The sequence below is a fragment of the Saccoglossus kowalevskii genome, chromosome 20 (genome assembly GCF_978046115.1).
Source record: "Saccoglossus kowalevskii chromosome 20, keSacKowa6.1, whole genome shotgun sequence".
Lineage (NCBI taxonomy): Eukaryota > Metazoa > Hemichordata > Enteropneusta > Harrimaniidae > Saccoglossus > Saccoglossus kowalevskii.
The window spans coordinates 14,859,281-14,872,438 of NC_140660.1; the positions used below are offsets into that span (position 1 = coordinate 14,859,281).

The window sequence follows — 13,158 nt, forward strand, 5'->3', positions numbered from 1 at the left end:
GCTAGCATGACCTCAGTAAATCTGTACTCGCCTAGAATCTATGCACTTTATGAGGTCTATAAGACTTCTACAATAATGCCTAGTATTGTCTTCAAGGCTAGCATGACCTCAGTAAATCTGTACTCACCTATGCACTTTATGAGGTCTATAAGACTTCTACAATAAAGCCAAGTATTGTCTGCAAGGCTAGCATGACCTCAGTAAATCTGTACTCACCTAGAATCTATGCACTTTATGAGGTCTATAAGACTTCTACAATAATGCCTAGTATTGTCTGCAAGGCTAGCATGACCTCAGTAAATCTGTACTCACCTAGAATCTATGCACTTTATGAGGTCTATAAGACTTCTACAATAATGCCTAGTATTGTCTGCAAGGCTAGCATGACCTCAGTAAATCTGTACTCACCTATGCACTTTATGAGGTCTATAAGACTTCTACAATAATGCCTAGTATTGTCTTCAAGGCTAGCATGACCTCAGTAAATCTGTACTCACCTAGAATCTATGCACTTTATGAGGTCTATAAGACTTCTACAATAATGCCTAGTATTGTCTGCACGGCTAGCATGACCTCAGTAAATCTGTACTCACCTATGCACTTTATGAGATCTATAAGACTTCTACAATAAAGCCTCGTATTGTCTGCAAGGCTAGCATGACCTCAGTAAATCTGTACTCGCCTAGAATCTATGCACTTTATGAGGTCTATAAGACTTCTACAATAAAGCCAAGTATTGTCTGCAAGGCTAGCATGACCTCAGTAAATCTGTACTCACCTAGAATCTGTGCACTTTATGAGATCTATAAGACTTCTACAATAAAGCCTAGTATTGTCAGCAAGGCTAGCATGACCTCAGTAAATCTGTACTCGCCTAGAATCTGTGCACTTTATGAGATCTATAAGACTTCTACAATAAAGCCTAGTATTGTCAGCAAGGCTAGCATGACCTCAGTAAATCTGTACTCGCCTAGAATCTATGCACTTTATGAGGTCTATAAGACTTCTACAATAAAGCCTCGTATTGTCTGCAAGGCTAGCATGACCTCAGTAAATCTGTACTCGCCTAGAATCTATGCACTTTATGAGGTCTATAAGACTTCTACAATAAAGCCAAGTATTGTCTGCAAGGCTAGCATGACCTCAGTAAATCTGTACTCACCTAGAATCTGTGCACTTTATGAGATCTATAAGACTTCTACAATAAAGCCTAGTATTGTCAGCAAGGCTAGCATGACCTCAGTAAATCTGTACTCGCCTAGAATCTGTGCACTTTATGAGATCTATAAGACTTCTACAATAAAGCCTAGTATTGTCAGCAAGGCTAGCATGACCTCAGTAAATCTGTACTCGCCTAGAATTTATGCACTTTATGAGGTCTATAAGACTTCTACAATAATGCCTAGTATTGTCTGCAAGGCTAGCATGACCTCAGTAAATCTGTACTCACCTAGAATCTATGCACTTTATGAGGTCTATAAGACTTCTACAATAATGCCTAGTATTGTCTGCAAGGCTAGCATGACCTCAGTAAATCTGTACTCACCTAGAATCTATGCACTTTATGAGGTCTATAAGACTTCTACAATAATGCCTAGTATTGTCTGCAAGGCTAGCATGACCTCAGTAAATCTGTACTCACCTAGAATCTATGCACTTTATGAGGTCTATAAGACTTCTACAATAATGCCTAGTATTGTCTTCAAGGCTAGCATGACCTCAGTAAATCTGTACTCACCTAGAATCTATGCACTTTATGAGGTCTATAAGACTTCTACAATAATGCCTAGTATTGTCTGCAAGGCTAGCATGACCTCAGTAAATCTGTACTTGCCTAGAATCTATGCACTTTATGAGGTCTGTAAGACTTCTACAATAATGCCTAGTATTGTCTGCAAGGCTAGCATGACCTCAGTAAATCTGTACTCACCTAGAATCTATGCACTTTATGAGGTCTGTAAGACTTCTACAATAATGCCTAGTATTGTCTGCAAGGCTAGCATGACCTCAGTAAATCTGTACTCGCCTAGAATCTATGCACTTTATGAGGTCTATAAGACTTCTACAATAATGCCTAGTATTGTCAGCAAGGCTAGCATGACCTCAGTAAATCTGTACTCACCTAGAATCTATGCACTTTATGAGGTCTGTAAGACTTCTACAATAATGCCTAGTATTGTCTGCAAGGCTAGCATGACCTCAGTAAATCTGTACTCGCCTAGAATCTATGCACTTTATGAGGTCTATAAGACTTCTACAATAATGCCTAGTATTGTCAGCAAGGCTAGCATGACCTCAGTAAATCTGTACTCACCTAGAATCTATGCACTTTATGAGTCTATAAGACTTCTACAATAATGCCTAGTATTGTCTGCAAGGCTAGCATGACCTCAGTAAATCTGTACTTGCCTAGAATCTATGCACTTTATGAGGTCTGTAAGACTTCTACAATAATGCCTAGTATTGTCTGCAAGGCTGGCATGACCTCAGTAAATCTGTACTCACCTAGAATCTATGCACTTTATGAGGTCTGTAAGACTTCTACAATAATGCCTAGTATTGTCAGCAAGGCTAGCATGACCTCAGTAAATCTGTACTCACCTAGAATCTATGCACTTTATGAGGTCTATAAGACTTCTACAATAATGCCTAGTATTGTCTGCAAGGCTAGCATGACCTCAGTAAATCTGTACTCACCTAGAATCTATGCACTTTATGAGGTCTATAAGACTTCTACAATAATGCCTAGTATTGTCTGCAAGGCTAGCATGACCTCAGTAAATCTGTACTTGCCTAGAATCTATGCACTTTATGAGGTCTATAAGACTTCTACAATAATGCCTAGTATTGTCTTCAAGGCTAGCATGACCTCAGTAAATCTGTACTTGCCTAGAATCTATGCACTTTATGAGGTCTATAAGACTTCTACAATAATGCCTAGTATTGTCTGCAAGGCTAGCATGACCTCAGTAAATCTGTACTCACCTAGAATCTATGCACTTTATGAGGTCTATAAGACTTCTACAATAATGCCTAGTATTGTCTGCAAGGCTAGCATGACCTCAGTAAATCTGTACTCGCCTAGAATCTATGCACTTTATGAGGTCTATAAGATTTCTACAATAATGCCTAGTATTGTCTGCAAGGCTAGCATGACCTCAGTAAATCTGTACTCGCCTAGAATCTATGCACTTTATGAGGTCTATAAGATTTCTACAATAATGCCTAGTATTGTCTGCAAGGCTAGCATGACCTCAGTAAATCTGTACTCACCTAGAATCTATGCACTTTATGAGGTCTATAAGATTTCTACAATAATGCCTAGTATTGTCTGCAAGGCTAGCATGACCTCAGTAAATCTGTACTCGCCTAGAATCTATGCACTTTATGAGGTCTGTAAGACTTCTACAATAATGCCTAGTATTGTCTGCACGGCTAGCATGACCTCAGTAAATCTGTACTCGCCTAGAATCTATGCACTTTATGAGTCTATAAGACTTCTACAATAATGCCTAGTATTGTCAGCAAGGCTGGCATGACCTCAGTAAATCTGTACTCACCTAGAATCTATCCACTTTATGAGGTCTATAAGACTTCTACAATAATGCCTAGTATTGTCTGCACGGCTAGCATGACCTCAGTAAATCTGTACTCACCTAGAATCTATGCACTTTATGAGGTCTATAAGACTTCTACAATAATGCCTAGTATTGTCTGCACGGCTAGCATGACCTCAGTAAATCTGTACTCACCTAGAATCTATGCACTTTATGAGGTCTATAAGACTTCTACAATAATGCCTAGTATTGTCTGCAAGGCTAGCATGACCTCAGTAAATCTGTACTCACCTAGAATCTATGCACTTTATGAGGTCTATAAGACTTCTACAATAATGCCTAGTATTGTCAGCAAGGCTAGCATGACCTCAGTAAATCTGTACTCACCTAGAATCTATCCACTTTATGAGGTCTATAAGACTTCTACAATAATGCCTAGTATTGTCTTCAAGGCTAGCATGACCTCAGTAAATCTGTACTCACCTAGAATCTATCCACTTTATGAGGTCTATAAGACTTCTACAATAATGCCTAGTATTGTCTTCAAGGCTAGCATGACCTCAGTAAATCTGTACTTGCCTAGAATCTATGCACTTTATGAGATCTATAAGACTTCTACAATAATGCCTAATATTGTCTTCAAGGCTGGCATGACCTCAGTAAATCTGTACTTGCCTAGAATCTATGCACTTTATGAGATCTATAAGACTTCTACAATAATGCCTAGTATTGTCTTCAAGGCTGGCATGACCTCAGTAAATCTGTACTCACCTAGAATCTATGCACTTTATGAGGTCTATAAGACTTCTACAATAATGCCTAGTATTGTCTGCAAGGCTAGCATGACCTCAGTAAATCTGTACTCACCTAGAATCTATCCACTTTATGAGGTCTATAAGACTTCTACAATAATGCCTAGTATTGTCTTCAAGGCTAGCATGACCTCAGTAAATCTGTACTCACCTAGAATCTATGCACTTTATGAGGTCTATAAGACTTCTACAATAATGCCTAGTATTGTCTGCAAGGCTAGCATGACCTCAGTAAATCTGTACTCACCTAGAATCTATGCACTTTATGAGGTCTATAAGACTTCTACAATAATGCCTAGTATTGTCTGCAAGGCTAGCATGACCTCAGTAAATCTGTACTCACCTAGAATCTATGCACTTTATGAGGTCTATAAGACTTCTACAATAATGCCTAGTATTGTCTGCAAGGCTAGCATGACCTCAGTAAATCTGTACTTGCCTAGAAACTATGCACTTTATGAGGTCTATAAGATTTCTACAATAATGCCTAGTATTGTCTGCAAGGCTAGCATGACCTCAGTAAATCTGTACTTGCCTAGAATCTATGCACTTTATGAGGTCTATAAGACTTCTACAATAATGCCTAGTATTGTCTGCAAGGCTAGCATGACCTCAGTAAATCTGTACTCACCTAGAATCTATGCACTTTATGAGGTCTATAAGACTTCTACAATAATGCCTAGTATTGTCTGCAAGGCTAGCATGACCTCAGTAAATCTGTACTCACCTAGAATCTATGCACTTTATGAGGTCTATAAGACTTCTACAATAATGCCTAGTATTGTCAGCAAGGCTAGCATGACCTCAGTAAATCTGTACTCGCCTAGAATCTATGCACTTTATGAGGTCTGTAAGACTTCTACAATAATGCCTAGTATTGTCTGCAAGGCTAGCATGACCTCAGTAAATCTGTACTCACCTAGAATCTATGCACTTTATGAGGTCTATAAGACTTCTACAATAATGCCTAGTATTGTCAGCAAGGCTAGCATGACCTCAGTAAATCTGTACACGCCTAGAATCTATGCAACAATTGCTGGTGTCTGTACGTCATCATTATCTAACAACACCCATTGTGATACAAGAGCTATAACTCACCTTAACAGCAACAATTGCTGGTGTCTGTACGTCATCATTATCTAACAACACCCATTGTGATACAAGAGCTATAACTCACCTTAACAGCAACAATTACTGGTGTCTGTACGTCATCATTATCTAACAACACCCATTGTGATACAAGAGCTATAACTCACCTTAAGAGCAACAATTGCTGGTGTCTGTACGTCATCATTATCTAACAACACCCATTGTGATACAAGAGCTATAACTCACCTTAACAGCAACAATTGCTGGTGTCTGTATGTCATCATTATCTAACAACACCCATTGTGATACAAGAGGTATAACTCACCTTAACAGCAACAATTGCTGGTGTCTGTATGTCATCATTATCTAACAACACCCATTGTGATACAAGAGCTATAACTCACCTTAACAGCAACAATTGCTGGTGTCTGTACATCATCATTATCTAACAACACCCATTGTGATACAAGAGCTATAACTCACCTTAACAGCAACAATTGCTGGTGTCTGTACATCATCATTATCTAACAACACCCATTGTGATACAAGAGCTATAACTCACCTTAACAGCAACAATTGCTGGTGTCTGTACATCATCATTATCTAACAACACCCATTGTGATACAAGAGGTATAACTCACCTTAACAGCAACAATTGCTGGTGTCTGTATGTCATCATTATCTAACAACACCCATTGTGATACAAGAGCTATAACTCACCTTAACAGCAACAATTGCTGGTGTCTGTACATCATCATTATCTAACAACACCAATTGTGATACAAGAGCTATAACTCACCTTAACAGCAACAATTGCTGGTGTCTGTACATCATCATTATCTAACAACACCCATTGTGATACAAGAGCTATAACTCACCTTAACAGCAACAATTGCTGGTGTCTGTACATCATCATTATCTAACAACACCCATTGTGATACAAGAGCTATAACTCACCTTAACAGCAACAATTGCTGGTGTCTGTACATCATCATTATCTATCAACACCCATTGTGGCACAAGAGCTATAACTCACCTTAACAGCAACAATTGCTGGTGTCTGTATGTCATCATTATCTAACAACACCCATTGTGATACAAGAGCTATAACTCACCTTAACAGCAACAATTGCTGGTGTCTGTACGTCATCATTATCTAACAACACCCATTGTGATACAAGAGCTATAACTCACCTTAACAGCAACAATTGCTGGTGTCTGTACATCATCATTATCTAACAACACCAATTGTGATACAAGAGCTATAACTCACCTTAACAGCAACAATTGCTGGTGTCTGTACATCATCATTATCTAACAACACCCATTGTGATACAAGAGCTATAACTCACCTTAACAGCAACAATTGCTGGTGTCTGTACATCATCATTATCTAACAACACCCATTGTGATACAAGAGCTATAACTCACCTTAACAGCAACAATTGCTGGTGTCTGTACATCATCATTATCTATCAACACCCATTGTGGCACAAGAGCTATAACTCACCTTAACAGCAACAATTGCTGGTGTCTGTATGTCATCATTATCTAACAACACCCATTGTGATACAAGAGCTATAACTCACCTTAACAGCAACAATTGCTGGTGTCTGTACGTCATCATTATCTAACAACACCAATTGTGATACAAGAGCTATAACTCACCTTAACAGCAACAATTGCTGGTGTCTGTACATCATCATTATCTAACAACACCAATTCACGGCATAAAGTATTTTTCACTAACCACTGTAGACAATCCATATGTCCAAACTTGCACACAATATGTAGGATTGTATTGCCTCGATCATCATGAATATTATACAATGTACTGTCAGACGATAACGATGATTCCTATAAAATATGCATAACAATATTGGTAGTGTTATTAATTGTATTTCCATATATGGTGATAGTGAAGACTGTGAGTCTAATACTAAGACAGACAGACAGACAGACAGACAGACAGACAGACAGACAGAGTCATAACACCTTACCATGTACTGTATATCAGCTTTAGCTGCAGCCTCTAACATCCTTTGCTCTGCATTATCCAGATTCTGCTCGTCTTTCTCGATAACCTCTGTTCCATTACTTGTACTATCTATGTTAACACTTGCATTGTTTTTTACAGTTGGTGAGCGCTCCACTATATCCCACAGATTATTGTCACTAGTATCTTGGACACCTTTACCATTTTTGATTGTCAAAAGTGGGAGTTTTTGCACATGCTTCAATTTATTTTCTGAATCATCTTTCCCTTTCGTCACTCGTACATCATTAAATTTGGAAATCCTATCCTCAATGGATGGTGTGCTGTATTTCTTCACCGTGGTTAACGATGTTTCGTCTTTTTTAAAAGCATCCGTATTTGCAGTTTTCTTACTATCAACCACAATATCATTTTTAATATTCATTCCTATTCGTCCACCAGTAGCAACTTCCCCCGAAGAATTGTTTTCGTCGTCGTCATCATCATCCGATTCATCCTGTGTGTCCTTGTTAATTTCAAAGCACTCCACTTCACCTTCCTCAAGTTCAAGGCAACTCCCAGAATGCAGAAAACGAACTTTTTTCACCGTAGACTTATCCTTTCTTTGTTCTCGTCTAATTGCAGAGATTCTTTCCTCTGCACGCTCTGGAGATATATCGTATAGTTTCACATCAGCCGAGGACTGTGTATGCTTCCCTGATTGTCGCCAGTTGTCTCCGTTGAACATGCTTGCGTCTCTATTGTCAGTAATCAAACCCACAGATTGTTCATCTTCACAAAGCAACATGTTCTCATCATCCACATCATACCAATCAATTTCACATCTCGTCTCCCGTTTTTTCTTATCACTATCTGCCCCATCTGGACTTATTGCTTCTGGACTTATCGCATCCCGATTTGTCGCTCCTTTCTCATCTTTTCTTGTAACTATACTATGATTATTTATTTTCAGTTCACTCAGTTCCTTCAGGAGTCTCTGGACATCATTCTCACTCAACTTTTCTCCATTGACAACCACATCACTTTGTATCCTAGCAACAGCTGATGCTCCATCAGATGGTAATGAGGTCTTATGTTGTCTCGTTTGTACATTTGGGGTATCATTATCTGGCAGTGTATGGTCTGGAAAAAACAAATAAACTTGTATAATGTATGTGAAATGTAAATGTAATCAATTAATGGGCCATTCCAGTTTATATCTGCACCCCCCTGTTGATGAGCTTGTGTGTTTACTTCATACAAGGTATAATTTCCATGGGTGTATAAGTCATACAAAGTTTTATTTCCAAATCACCATTCACCATACAGTAATGGAAATCCAAAACTATAGTTCCTACTTATGGTGTTGATGAGTTCCATTGTGCCACCATACAGAGTAGGATTTCCAAATATAACTCATCATATGCTAATTTACCAAGTTCAAAATTTTATATTTGATAATGGAAATCCAAGCTAGTCCTGATTCACGGTGTTGGTGAGCTCATTCGTGCCACCATCCTTATCTAATTTCAGTAATAACTATTTCATACTGGCCCAATTTTTTTACCATATACAGTCAGAATTCCACGTTTTTTTAGTCATACTGTTGGAAATCCAACCTCATCAACTGGTATGTGGCGAGATAAACTAGGCCATATTTTATTTAGTAGCCATAACTGCCTGGATTTCCAGGAATTTTTTTTCCATACTTGTCTGGATTTCCAGATTCTGTTTCTCCATATACAGTTGGAATTCCAGAGTATTTTCCCCATCATACAGTGCTGGAAATACGACCTCATCAACAGGGGGGGGGGGTGCAGATATAAACTGGAAAGGCCCAATACTATTAATTTTTTTATGAAATATATAGTTCTAAAATAACCCATTTTTGCATATTAGACTAGTTTTTAAAACAACAACAACAACAACAAAAATTCGTACTGAATAAAAAAATCCTTATAAAACACTTAATAAATGTAACTTGATTATTTTTTGACATGTTAGACTAGTTTTTACAACAAAAAATATTTCATACTGAGTAAAAAATACTCGTGTTACACTTAAAAAACAAATGAAACATGATAATTTTTTGACCATATTTAATAGATCAAATACCATGAACGACTTTCAGAAGTTGGTCATTTTGAATCTACCGTAATCTGAAAACAAAACGATATGCATGAAGGTTCTATTCTATTCAATGAATGTACGAAATCTAAACAAAATCAATTCACACATTACTCAAGGACAACATCAAAAGTTCAATGTAGGATAACAATCTTAATTCCTTTAGTTCCCCCCCCCCCCACACTGAAACTTAATTGATAAATATTGGTCATGGCGTCAGACTACATTCACCATTAAATACAAATTGATAATCAAACAGTAGTATGGCATAGCAGTTGGTTGTAGGTCCATGCCCTGAAATAGACCTCATTTGATGCACATATTTACACTCGAACCAAACCATTTTCTCATCTTGGACGTGTTTTTTTCATTTTATATTATTTTTGTCCATGATTGGATAGAAAAAAAACAAACTACAAATAATACCAAGATGTTTTTGACTTCATTAAAAAATAAAATCGTTTTTGTAGAATGGAAACTTTTTGAGGTTAAAACCTCCCACCCCCAAACTAAAACAAATAAGTTTTTAATCGACATCGATCTTTTGATGTCGTCCATAAGGATCCAGTACCTGAATTGCATAAATTCTTGAATTTAAGCAATAATATTACTGCCATTTGGCCATCTTGAATCAAATCTTAAATCAAACCTTGAAATGAATGCATGTGAATATTTCCCTAGATGTACATGTACCTTTCCTCATCTCCACACCCAAAGTTTGTAATGGTCTATCCCCTACATAACTTTCCTCATCTTCACACCCAGAGTTTGTAATGGTTTATCCTTTACATAACTTTCCTCATCTCCACACCCAGAGTTTGTAATGGTCTATCCTTTACATAGCTTTCCTCATCTCCACACCCAAAGTTTGTAATGGTCTATCCCCTACATAGCTTTCCTCATCTCTACACCCAGAGTTTGTAATGATCTATCCCCTACATAGCTTTCCTCATCTCCACACCCAGAGTTTGTAATGGTTTATCCTTTACGTAACTTTCCTCATCTCCACACCCAGAGTTTGTAATGGTCTATCCTTTACATAGCTTTCCTCATCTCCACATCCAGAGTTTGTAATGGTCTATCCTTCACATAGCTTTCCTCATCCCCCACACCCAGAGTTTGTAATGGTCTATCCTTTACATAGCTTTCCTCATCTCCACACCCAGAGTTTATAATGGTCTATTCTTTACATAACTTTCCTCATCTCCACACCCAGAGTTTGTAATGGTCTATCCCTTACATAACTTTCCTCATCTCCACACCCAGAGTTTGTAATGGTCTATCCTTTACATAATTTTCCTCATCTCCACACCCAGAGTTTGTAATGGTCTATCCCTTACATAACTTTCCTCATCTCCACACCCAGAGTTTGTAATGGTCTATCCCTTACATAACTTTCCTCATCTCCACACCCAGAGTTTGTAATAGTCTATCCCTTACATAGCTTTCCTCATATCCACACCCAGAGTTTGTAATGGTCTATCCCTTACATACCTTTCCTCATCTCCACACCCAGAGTTTGTAATGGTCTATCCCTTACATAGCTTTCCTCATCTCCACACCCAGAGTTTGTAATGGTCTACCCCTTACATACCTTTCCTCATCTCCACACCCAGAGTTTGTAATGGTCTATCCTTTACATAGCTTTCCTCATCTCCACACCCAGAGTTTGTAATGGTCTATCCCTTACATAACTTTCCTCATCTCCACACCCAGAGTTTGTAATGGTCTATCCCTTACATAGCTTTCCTCATCTCCACACCCAGAGTTTGTAATGGTCTATCCCTTACATAACTTTCCTCATCTCCACACCCAGAGTTTGTAATGGTCTATCCCTTACATAGCATTCCTCATCTTCACACCCAGAGTTTGTAATGGTCTATCCCTTACATAGCTTTCCTCATCTCCAAACCCCGAGTTTCTAATGGTCTATCCCTTACATAATTTTCCTCATCTCCACACCCAGAGTTTGTAATGGTCTATCCCTTACATAACTTTCCTCATCTCCACACCCAGAGTTTGTAATGGTCTATCCCTTACATAACTTTCCTCATTTCCACGCCCAGAGTTTGTAATGGTCTATCCCTTACATAGCTTTCCTCATCTCCACACCCAGAGTTTGTAATGGTCTATCCCTTACATACCTTTCCTCATCTCTACACCCAGAGTTTGTAATGGTCTATCCCTTACATAGCTTTCCTCATATCCACACCCAGAGTTTGTAATGGTCTATCCCTTACATACCTTTCCTCATCTCCACACCCAGAGTTTGTAATGGTCTATCCCTTACATACCTTTCCTTATCTCCACACCCAGAGTTTGTGATGGTCTATCCCTTACATACCTTTCCTCATCTCCACACCCAGAGTTTGTGATGGTCTATCCCTTACATACCTTTCCTCATCTCCACACCCAGAGTTTGTAATGGTATATCCCTTACATACCTTTCCTCATCTCCACACCCAGAGTTTGTGATGGTCTATCCCTTACATACCTTTCCTCATCTCCACACCCAGAGTTTGTGATGGTCTATCCCTTACATACCTTTCCTCATCTCCACACCCAGAGTTTGTGATGGTCTATCCCTTACATACCTTTCCTCATCTCCACACCCAGAGTTTGTAATGGTATATCCCTTACATACCTTTCCTCATCTCCACACCCAGAGTTTGTGATGGTCTATCCCTTACATACCTTTCCTCATCTCCACACCCAGAGTTTGTAATGGTATATCCCTTACATACCTTTCCTCATCTCCACACCCAGAGTTTGTAATGGTATATCCCTTAAATACCTTTCCTCATCTCCACACCCAGAGTTTGTGATGGTCTATCCCTTACATACCTTTCCTCATCTCCACACCCAGAGTTTGTAATGGTCTATCCTCTACATAGCTTTCCTCATCTCCACACCCAGAGTTTGTAATGGTCTATCCCTTACATACCTTTCCTCATCTCTACACCCAAAGTTTGTAATGGTCTATCCCTTACATAGCTTTCCTCATCTCCACACCCAGAGTTTGTAATGGTCTATCCCTTACATAGCTTTCCTCATCTCCACACCCAGAGTTTGTAATGGTCTATCCCTTACATAGCTTTCCTCATCTCCACACCCAGAGTTTGTAATGGTCTATCCCTTACATAGCTTTCCTCATCTCCACACCCAGAGTTTGTAATGGTCTATCCCTTACATAGCTTTCCTCATCTCCACACCCAGAGTTTGTAATGGTCTATCCCTTACATAGCTTTCCTCATCTCCACACCCAGAGTTTGTAATGGTCTATCCCCTACATAGCTTTCCTCATCTCCACACCCGGAGTTTGTAATGGTCTATCCCTTACATACCTTTCCTCATTTCCACACCCAGAGTTTGTAATGGTCTATCCCTTACATAACTTTCCTCATCTCCACACCCAGAGTTTGTAATGGTCTATCCCTTACATAACTTTCCTCATCTCCACACCCAGAGTTTGTAATGGTCTATCCTTTACATAATTTTCCTCATCTCCACACCCAGAGTTTGTAATGGTCTATCCCTTACATAATTTTTCTCATCTCCACACCCAGAGTTTGTAATGGTCTATCCCTTACATAGCTTT

General features: G+C 38.8%; 1 protein-coding gene across 1 annotated transcript in view; it reads right to left on the reverse strand.

Annotated features, from left to right (window-relative positions):
- LOC144343544 (uncharacterized) overlaps window positions 1-13,158 on the reverse strand; it is an 80,340-nt gene that overhangs the window by 37,385 nt on the left and 29,797 nt on the right. Inside the window, exons 4-5 of the mRNA XM_085494395.1 lie at window positions 7,459-8,576; window positions 7,127-7,315 (exon numbers count right to left, since the gene is read on the reverse strand). Of these exons, the coding sequence (XP_085350521.1) occupies window positions 7,127-7,315; window positions 7,459-8,576 (1,307 nt within the window). The remainder of the gene's footprint in view (window positions 1-7,126; window positions 7,316-7,458; window positions 8,577-13,158) is intronic.